This window comes from Apis dorsata, unplaced genomic scaffold (genome assembly GCF_000469605.1).
Source record: "Apis dorsata unplaced genomic scaffold, Apis dorsata 1.3 scaffold_57, whole genome shotgun sequence".
NCBI lineage: Eukaryota > Metazoa > Arthropoda > Insecta > Hymenoptera > Apidae > Apis > Apis dorsata.
Window position 1 is genome coordinate 146220 of NW_006263357.1, and position 10104 is coordinate 156323.

Sequence of the window (10104 nt, forward strand, 5' to 3'; positions counted from 1 at the left end):
TAAAATTTTAATCCTATTCCTATATGCAACTTTGTTTATAAATAAAATAGAAATATCTAAATATCTAATGAAACATATAATTCATTGGCGCGTAGAATAAAAAAGAATGAAGATTTTTTAATATATAGAAATATATACAATCAGGTATAAAAAGTATGAGTCAAGTTAAACTTGATTCTGATAATATTTTTAAAAAATTATTCACGTAGTAATGTAACTTGTGATGGTGCACGAACGGGTTATCTTCCTCATTGATTACACCGGCATAGCCAGTTCGCAACACCCTTTCGAGAGGGGTTATCATTTATATTTGCATTTTCTTATTCTACCGGGATTTACAGATTTTTCGCCATATAAAAGGAGAATGCAGCACAGCAGAGTTAGTAGTCTTCTTACAAGGGTTACACTATAATGAATACCCTAATCGGTAAGTAACAAAAAAGGAAGAAAACAAGTTTCCTGTAATTTTATTGTATTTTCAAAAACGTTGTTAATAATTTGAAATGATATATATATTTTTTTAATTTTTAGTATTATTGGGGATCCTAACTACGGTGATTGCCGTTCCGGGTACGTTAAAATAAATATAAAGAAGTTCTCGAAGATAACGAAATAAACGAGAACTTGAAGTGAATTCTGTGATAATTGAATTGTAGAAATAAATTTTATCTAATATTATTACAGCTCCTTTTCCACATGGAAAACTTGTAACTTACAAATACATCGCCGATGTGAAGGCTGGTGTCGAGCCATCTTTATTCGTATCCAACTATGGCATCGAATGTTTACTTAACGTACAACATATCACCGACACAAACTCGAAGAATACTTATTATGTTAATTTGACCAATGTGAAATATGGACTATACAATGGATTTGTGAAACATTATGAATCATTGTCTGTTATGGAATCGATCCCCGACGTAGCAAATGCGATTCTGAATCCTTTCCTCATCGTTTATGACGAAAATGGACACGTAAGAAGATAAAATTGAATAGAAATCTTGAGCATTCTTAACATCTTTATTTCTATATTTTAGCTTAAAGGTGTAAAATTTATGGAAAACGAGCCAGGATGGTCAAGAAACATAAAAAAGGGTATCGTTTCCATGCTTCAATTGGACATGACTAATATTCGAGTTCAAACTCCGATAAAATCTCATAGTTTCATAACTCACGAGGTAGGTAACGACTGATGGGAACACTCTGAGATTTTCTTTAATGTTCTCTTTGGTTGTTACCACTAGGAAACCGTTCACGGTACTTGTCAAGTGGCTTATAATGTTCATCCATTGGACCATGTAGGATCTAACAAAGAATTCGTTGTTACGAAAATTCACGAATCGAAGAATTGTACTCATTTTTCTTACCACGAGATGAGCCATTTTGATTCTGAGAAATGTCATGTAAATGAATGGGTAAGACTTTTTTTCTGAAATAATAGAAATAACAATTTTAATCCTATATTTCTCTTTTCTTTAATCTTATATTTAGGATGACATGAGCACTGCTAGTAGACGCATTATCGTGGTAGAAAATCAAGACAATGAAGTTCTTATAAAAAAATTAATTGGTCATGGAATGATCAACTATCTACCGTGGGTGGCCGAATCAGAGGCGCATCATCTTCTGACCAAGTAATCTCCAAAACGAATAAATATAAATATATATAGATACAAAAATATCATAATTTTATTTTAGAACAATATCCGTTTTTTCAGTCAAACGTTGCATCTGAAAAATGTTGTTTCTGTATCCGAGTCGCACTTATCGGACATCGTACGATTAAATCCTTCAATTATCGAAAATGTTATCTACGATGAACCTACGACTTCGTACGTTCCTCAAGCTGACATAGACGTAACTCATGGTCGACACATAGTCAAACTCAATGATCTTATTATAAAATTGAGAAAGATGTTGGATGAGGTTGCCGGTTATCTCAAAGAAAGCCAAATCGACAAGAAACAATCGGATTGGAAACATGATCAAACGATCAATAGAATTTTACACGTTATGAGTTACATGGATGTCACATCGTTGGAGCAAGTGTACAGCGAGATTCAAAATGGTAAAGATGCAAATGAGATAGTAAAGAGGTATGCAATATTTTATCGATTATGAAAAAAATAATACGATAATATATTTTGAGATAAATTTTTTCACATTCTTATTCTTTTATTAGAAATATTTTCCTCGGAATACTGTCAAGTGTAGGAACCCCAGCTGCCTGCTTTTTCACGCGAAATGTAGTTCGAACAAAGAGCGTTCCAAAATGGAATGCAATTATGATGCTTGGAAATCTTCCGATGCATGTGAAAGTTCCTTCGAAAAAACTGCTTGTCCAGATGGAAGAACTTCTTAGTTTAGATGATTCTGTATCCGTGGAAGTTAAGGAAGCAAGCATATTCTGTTTTGCTACATTGATTCGTAAAACATTTGAGCACGAGGAGACTGGAGCTATAGATCCTCTTTTGGATAAATACTTGCATCACTTCATGGAACATATTAGAAGTATAATGCAATTTTTATAATACCTAGCTCTTCTCTTATTAATATTGATTATTCTTATCAATATTTAATCGACAATAAATGTTGCAGACGAACCGACGCATCATATGAAGATGGTATACATGATGGCAATGAAAAACGTAAGATTAACTCAGATTCTGAAATTTTTGGAGCCTATCATCCGTGGCGATGAAGTTGTATCTGATAAACCGCACAACATTCGTGCACAAGCTATTTGGATCATGAAAAACGTAGTCTTCGAGCATCCCCGTTATTGTTACAACTTACTCTGGCCGGTTCTAACCGATGTTACCCTTCCAACAGCAGTTAGAATTGCCGCGTTTGATGTCCTGATGAACGAAACTCCTCAATTAGGGCGATTTATAAATGTTTACTGGTTGATGGTTTACGAAAAGAACGAACATCTCTATAATTATTACGTGGATACCATCAAAGGACTTGCTACCTCGGTCGATCCTTGTCTGATGCAAGCTCGAGAAATGGCTAAGAAATTATTAAAGATCGTTCGAGTAAGGAACGTTACTGGTCCATTATCGCGCAAATTTTATGTCGATTACGTGGATAATAAATATGAATACAACGAAAGAGTGAAAGGTTCCTTAATTGTGGATCACACATCTGGTTTACCGTACGTTGGTTCGATCGAACATATCGCATCTGTTAAAGCACGTAAACCTGTTACTAAATTAGGAGTGAGTATTAAATTTTATTATGAAAAATATATAAGATTTCTTGTAATATCATCTAATTTTATTTCTATATATCATAGATCCATTGGAATATAGATGGTTTGAGCGAGATTATTAAGGATATCGATGAAAATGTGTTCGGCAATGTCGTACAAGCGATTAAAAACGACAATGTGAAGAATGTATTAATTTCAGCAGCTAAGATTATGCCGAAAATTAAAGATATTAACGTTAATGTCATTTTAACAATGAACGACAATGTTGTTTCGATATTCCATTGCACCAAGAATAATTGGCAGAAAATTCTCAATGAATTGAAACAATGGAAAAAATTGATTACTGAACACATGGATGTTATTAATTGGCAGACTGTTTTATATCACGATCATTACGAAATTCATGTACCTACTGATCTTGGTGTACCAGCCATTTTGACAACGAGAGTACCTTCTTTATTCTCCCTCGTAGGAAGTTTTGAAGTCTCTGAAGATAAAAATCTTTTAATCTTGAAACCAAAAATTAAATATCAGCAATGGATGCACGGCGAACACACGATGTCAATTTACAATCCTGTTGTCGATGTATGGCACTCTGTTCGTAAGACATCGTCTTTCGATATTGTTTTACCATGTGAAATGAGCATTGGCTGGAATTGGAAAACGAAAAGTCTTAAAGTTACATGGCCAAGATTGCCAGTTTCGGATTTCTCGGTTGCAGGAATATCGATTTACGGTAAAAATTATATCACCGTTTTAAACGATGAGCATGATCTGCTGAAAAAGTTCTGTTCTACTTGCCATCATTATGAAGTTGTTACCAATAACGTCAATTTGAAAACATACGAGAATACTTTCGATTCAAAGGATATTGGAACTCGTTTTAAGATGCAATATCATTGCGACAATAATTTTATTCCGGTTTCTCTTGTGGATGAATGGCTTACAGGACTTTCAGAGTCAAAGACAATCGAAAACAGTATGTGAGTATTGAATTTAAGAGATAATAAAAAAATAAGGAAAAAGAATAATATCAAAATTTATTTCCGTAATTTATACAGGATACAGGCTGTTATAGCAATCCGTCATAAAATAATGAGCGACATAATTTTGGGACAAGGAAAAAGTTGTTCTCTCGTATGTAAAGCTGAACCAAGTATCGTTTATCCTACTTCGGTGGTAAATTGAAAAAATTCTTTTATAATAATATCAGAATACGCATGTATTTTTCTTTTAATGTTTTTTTTCTTTTTCTTTCTTTTTTTTTTTTTTAATTAGATCGACTTAATTGGAAAAGTTAGCATTCAAGATTTTCACGAGACACAAAAAATGGATCTTTTACGCAGTAAGAGAATCGATATTCGTGGAAATTTAAATGCTAAAGCAGCTTCCACTAATGAATCTATAAGACAATGGGATATGAATCTTAACATTGTATTGTCTCAGGGACATGTTAATAATAGTATGAGAATTATGATTACTCGTACCATACCAGAAGAGAAAAATTTAAAGGTTTGTAAGAATTAAAATTCCTAAGTGAAGCATTTTTTCAGTAAAGAATATTCGATATATTCTTTTAGATATGTATTGAGGCACAGAATGAATATCCAGAGATTACTGATGATTTATTAACAGTTAATGGAAAGAAGGAAACTAATACAAAAATGACGATTACTATGGGACAAACGAAAGAAGATAAGTGTGTACGCGATGAAATGGATGTCACAATCATCATGAAAGGCGAAATGTTAGAAGAACAAAAGAATCAAATGAGCTATGACAGCATGTATATTGAATGTTACAATCAAAGTCAGAATCCTTTGTTCCATACCAAGAGTTCGAAAGTTCCTAAGACTAAAGAATGCATTGAAGAAGATATACTTCATTCAACTTTGAGGAAATATACTTTAGATATGACCGTAAGAAAGGTAAATTTTTTTATAGTTTAAGATTGATAGCGATGATAGTTTAATGCGAATGATTTTTATTATTTATTTTATAGGTACCTCAGCAAATAATGTCGGCTGTAAATATAGTTCATGATAAATTGCGTTCTGTTTTCTTCGATCATATGAAACATACTTGGAATCATGTACAGCCTGGAAACGCAAAGATTGTCTTAGAATTCCCATATTTGACATCTGTTCTTAATGTAGCTGTTACAACTTCGACACACAGTTACGAATTAGTTCAATTACCATTTGGTAATCCAATTTGGAATATATGGATGAATAATATTCATTATTCTACATCAATATTGAATGATTATTTTAATGAAAAAATTAGTAAGTTTTTTTAATTATTTATTATTATGGTAATTGAAATTATTATGCTGAATTGCTAAATATATTTTTACGTTGTCTATAGGATTGTGCACAATTTATCCTCGACTTCTTAATCCCACTATTAATGATGCCGTTACTATTACTTGGAATGGCATCATTCAATTTATCAGATCAGATGAATGGATCTTGATGTCTGGTGATCACATACATCATACGTATAGTATCTTTGTGAAATTAGTACAAAATAAGAAATTGGCTTTAAGAGTTTATATTGGTGAACATGAAATGGAAATTATGCCTCTTGAGACAAAAGTATCTGTAAAAATAGATAATAAAATTATTGATGATTACCAAAAAGGTATTACAGTATCCGAGAACGAATCACGTTCTTATCCTATGAGGTAAACTTAATTTTTCAATAAATTTATTCTGTTTTAATTTCATTTTTTAAAGATATTTCTATCTGTATATTATAATATAATTGTAATATATATATTTTTTTTTGTACAGATTAACCACTGCCTATAACTATGTAGTAATTGATTCACAAACAATACCAGTTCATATTTTCTATAAAGTAGACAGTGTAACAGTTTCTCTGCATACTAATCTTCAGAGTCAAGTAACTGGAATTTGTGGTAACATGGATGTTATGCATAAAGATGAAATTCCAGACGTACATAGTGTTTCATATCTCTAATAAAATGAAATAAAGTCATCTAATCATATTTTTCATCTTATGAAATATGTTTAGTATCATTATTTAGAATCGTTATAACAGTTATTGATTTTAATATTATAATTATATTAACAATCAATAATTTCTTTTTAGGAATGATGATGTAGTTATAAAGAATAAAAAAATAAAATTTTACTTTGGAAAATTTTTAATTTTTTACAAAGATTATCATTAACTTTTGTTTTTATTATAATATACGATATACGTATATTTATATCATATTAATTATCAAAGAAAAAGAAACGTAAAATTTATCTTATAACTATAAAAAAAAAAAATTTAAATATACTGTTAAAAATAAATTTTAAATTTTATAATTTGAACACGTTTGTCACGTGGCCTCCGTGGCGCAATCGGCTAGCGCGTTCGGCTGTTAACCGAAAGGTTGGTGGTTCGAGCCCACCCGGGGGCGGTTATTTTTTTTCGTTATTATTAATTTTGCAATCAAAGTAATATAATTTTTCTATATTTATTGACAAGAATAATATACACGTTTATATTAAAAATCTATATTATATAAATAAGTGTAATATAACAGTGTAATATAAATAAGTGAATATAAGTGTAATATTTTAATATTTTAATACCTATTTACAACAGAATTGCAACAGAATATTTGCAACAGAACTGTTATAAATATTTAAAAACAATAAGAAATTTAATATTTAATATTAAATTAATTTTACGTAATGAAAATAATGATGTACTAACCTCTTTTGATAGATTTATAAATTTCACGAGTGAATTACATACTAAAATACTTTATGGAAATAGAAAATAATAAAATAAAAGGCTAGAATAAAACTCTGGAGTATAAATTATGTAATATATAACTTGATATGTAACATATATTATGTAATCTCATTTAAATTTTAGTTATTTTCCATATATATTGAATATTGCGACTGTTCTATATTTCTTTATTCATAATATTTCCATTTTAAATTTACCTCCGAAAAACTAAGTGGCGCTATTGTCGACTTGCTTGAAATTTGGCTAGACTCCATCTTACTTTTGCCGACACCCATACGCAATACGAGAAGAAAAGTGAGTTCTTATTCGAAAGACAGCATTTATTACGTAAGAATAAACTATATTAATAAGAAAAATGTTAATCATTACTTAATATAATAGTATTTTCTATTTTTAATTACACGTATTTTTAATCATATACTGATTCGATTCGAGACCGCATGTGGTTGGTTTTTTATAGCATTTTTAAATATTTTACTTGTTTTTGTAACATAGTTTTATCAAATACTACTTTCTTTGATATAATTATGTTTTTATAATTCGATAAAAATAATGATTCACATTTATTTCGTATTATTTAAATTCATATTATAATTTTATTAGTTTATAGGTTAAAGTTGTTTGACCACGCTTTTAGTTAAGTTGGTTAGTGTTGCATCATAATATATTTTATCTATTTTTTTTATTCAAATGATTTTTTATTTTTATTTCAGATATTTTATTAAAAATGGCTATGTTTTGGAATAGATTAGGACAGCTCGGTGTGGGTTTAACTTTGACTGGTATCGTTGTTAATAATGCTTTATACAATGGTTAGTTTATACATTTATTATATGACAAAGTTATTGTGAGATATATATTGAGTTTTATTTATAATTTTTATAAATTATTTATTTTAGTTGATGGAGGTCATAGAGCTGTTATTTTTGATAGATTTACTGGAATAAAGAACCAAGTTGTAGGAGAAGGAACACATTTTATTATTCCCTGGGTACAGAGACCTATCATATTTGATGTTCGATCTAGACCAAGGAATATTCCTGTAATCACTGGAAGTAAAGATCTGCAAAACGTAAACATCACACTTCGTATTCTCTTCAGACCCATACCAGATTCTTTGCCGAAGATCTATACTGTTCTTGGTATAGATTATGCTGAAAGAGTATTGCCATCTATTACAAATGAAGTATTAAAAGCTGTAGTTGCTCAGTTTGATGCAGGAGAATTAATCACACAGAGAGAGATTGTCTCTCAAAAGGTTAGGGAAGATTTAACAGAGAGAGCTACACAATTTGGATTAATTTTAGACGATATTTCTATTGTAAGTATATCATAATTGTTCTTGTTTTTTAACCGATATATAATACTTTATTTGATTTTGTAATCTCTTTTATTTCAGACACATTTAACCTTTGGAAAAGAATTTACTCAAGCTGTGGAAATGAAGCAAGTAGCACAGCAAGAAGCAGAAAAGGCCCGTTTCTTAGTAGAAAAAGCAGAACAGCATAAGAAAGCTGCTATTATTAGTGCAGAAGGTGATGCCCAAGCTGCTAGTTTAATTGCAAAGTCCCTTGGTGAAGCAGGCGATGGTTTAGTTGAACTTAGAAGAATTGAAGCTGCAGAAGACATAGCTCATAATCTTTCTAGATCTCGTCAAGTAGCTTATTTGCCCCCAGGTCAAAATGTTCTACTTAACTTACCGCAGTAAAAATATAAACTCGAATAAAAATTATATATATAAGTTGTGCATTTATATTGTAATGTATGAGTTTTGATGCAGTAATGGTGTATTATCAATAGAAAAATTTTAATATGCAAAAATGTTCTTAGATAGATAAATGAAAATAATTTTTCTAGAATTTTAGTTTATATTCTTAATTATTTCGAATATGTTTTTTTCACAGTTATGTAATGATTACTTGAAAAACTGATATCATTTATTTTTGGTAGTTTTAGGTCAATTATTTTCCAGAAGAAGATTCCTTGAATGATTTAGAAATCTTAAATGATTTAGAAATGTTAAATTAAAAAATTTTAAACAATGTTTTAAAATCGAAATATTTAACTATTTATGAGATCGCTTTTTTATTTCAGGATTATTTTACCAAATTGCCTTATTTTTATTCGACCATTCATATATAAATTAATAATTCAGATGTATTTATTTAAATATCAAAATAATGAATATTTTTACAGGAAATATATATAATTTTTAATAAAATTTATATTATAATTTAGATAAATCGAATACACCTACGACGTATTTAATATATGTGGTGTATTTGTGAATAATTGTGTAAATTAGTAAATATTTCAAAGATTAATACGTAAAAGATTTACCAATTTTATTTTTTTCAGAGTAGGTGTTTTTAAGAGATTTTATTTCATTCACATCTTATTCAATTTCCAAATATTGAATTTTTTCTTTAGAAATATTTATACCTTGAAATTATATAATATTTTATTATATTCATATTTAATTTTAATTATTTTATCACGAAATTTTAATCGAGAAGACATTAGAAATCTTATCGCAGTCATTCATTCGTTCGAATCAATTATGACGATCAATCAACAACCAGAAATTAATGAAAGATTATCGCAGTTGGGGTCCACTGGTTCAACGTTTGTCGGCATTATTAGTTAATAAAGAAAACAATTTGTCAAAATTTGACGAACATTGTGGAATTTTTTTAATAGTTTGCGTCGTTAAATTGGAATAATCTCATAATACTTTGCGAGATTAACACAATTTCCATAAATCGTTATATTAAAATTTCTTTTGCTTAATCGATTTTTTATTCTTTGCATTAGTATAGATACAATTTGAAGAAAACATGCAAGATTTGATTAGTATTTATAATAATAAAAAATAATGAATTATCCGGGAGAACTCGGTTTCGAAGAGAAAGGGAGCAAGATCGAGACGGTTGGAGTACGAGGCAAAAGCAGATTAGCGTGAATAATGAAGACACGACCGCGTGAAAGCCTAAGCGGGTCTCCTTAAGTCTGCTCTTTCGAGTAGAAGCCGAAGCCGGAAAGGAAGGATACTGGCTGAGAGGTGGGACGGATAGAAAGGAGGTAGAAGCAGTTAATTACTCCTCCTATCC

At 29.9% G+C, this 10104-nt stretch overlaps 2 protein-coding genes and 1 non-coding gene across 4 annotated transcripts; all 3 read left to right on the forward strand.

Annotated features, from left to right (window-relative positions):
- The first annotated feature begins 411 nt into the window (after positions 1-411).
- On the forward strand, positions 412-6386 carry LOC102680732 (vitellogenin-6-like). The gene is made up of 16 exons (XM_006609516.2): positions 412-427; positions 532-570; positions 685-977; positions 1041-1181; positions 1248-1418; positions 1495-1637; positions 1722-2099; positions 2186-2514; positions 2602-3224; positions 3302-4200; positions 4279-4396; positions 4496-4729; positions 4798-5145; positions 5220-5502; positions 5585-5903; positions 6013-6386. Exons 1-16 carry the CDS (start codon positions 412-414, stop codon positions 6200-6202), a joined length of 4524 nt encoding a protein of 1507 aa, XP_006609579.1. The 3' UTR covers positions 6203-6386.
- A 193-nt stretch (positions 6387-6579) lies between these two features.
- Positions 6580-6653, forward strand: Trnan-guu. Its single transcript has one exon. It is a non-coding gene; the product is annotated as a tRNA-Asn (tRNA).
- A 495-nt stretch (positions 6654-7148) lies between these two features.
- On the forward strand, positions 7149-8925 carry LOC102680878 (protein l(2)37Cc). 2 transcript variants are annotated; one of them, XM_006609517.2, is made up of 4 exons: positions 7149-7288; positions 7708-7806; positions 7894-8315; positions 8394-8925. In XM_006609517.2, the coding sequence occupies exons 2-4, from the start codon at positions 7722-7724 to the stop codon at positions 8700-8702; spliced, it is 816 nt and encodes a 271-aa protein (XP_006609580.1). In that variant the 5' UTR covers positions 7149-7288; positions 7708-7721; the 3' UTR covers positions 8703-8925. The 2 variants fall into 2 exon arrangements, with proteins under 2 accessions (XP_006609580.1, XP_006609581.1); XM_006609518.2 differs by having other exon boundaries at positions 7209-7321.
- The last annotated feature ends 1179 nt before the right edge of the window (positions 8926-10104 follow it).

What these genes read in the sequence shown, in the direction of transcription:
- LOC102680878 (XM_006609517.2), top strand. Translation starts at nt 7,722, where the DNA reads ATGGCTATGTTTTGGAATAGATTAGGACAGCTCGGTGTGGGTTTAACT. An exon ending in TAATAATGCTTTATACAATG is followed by an intron (nt 7,807 to 7,893) that starts GTTAGTTTATAC and finishes TATTTATTTTAG; the next exon opens with TTGATGGAGGTCATAGAGCT. An exon ending in TTTTAGACGATATTTCTATT is followed by an intron (nt 8,316 to 8,393) that starts GTAAGTATATCA and finishes CTTTTATTTCAG; the next exon opens with ACACATTTAACCTTTGGAAA.
- LOC102680732 (XM_006609516.2), top strand. An exon ending in GCGCATCATCTTCTGACCAA is followed by an intron (nt 1,638 to 1,721) that starts GTAATCTCCAAA and finishes CCGTTTTTTCAG; the next exon opens with TCAAACGTTGCATCTGAAAA. An exon ending in TAGATATGACCGTAAGAAAG is followed by an intron (nt 5,146 to 5,219) that starts GTAAATTTTTTT and finishes TTTATTTTATAG; the next exon opens with GTACCTCAGCAAATAATGTC.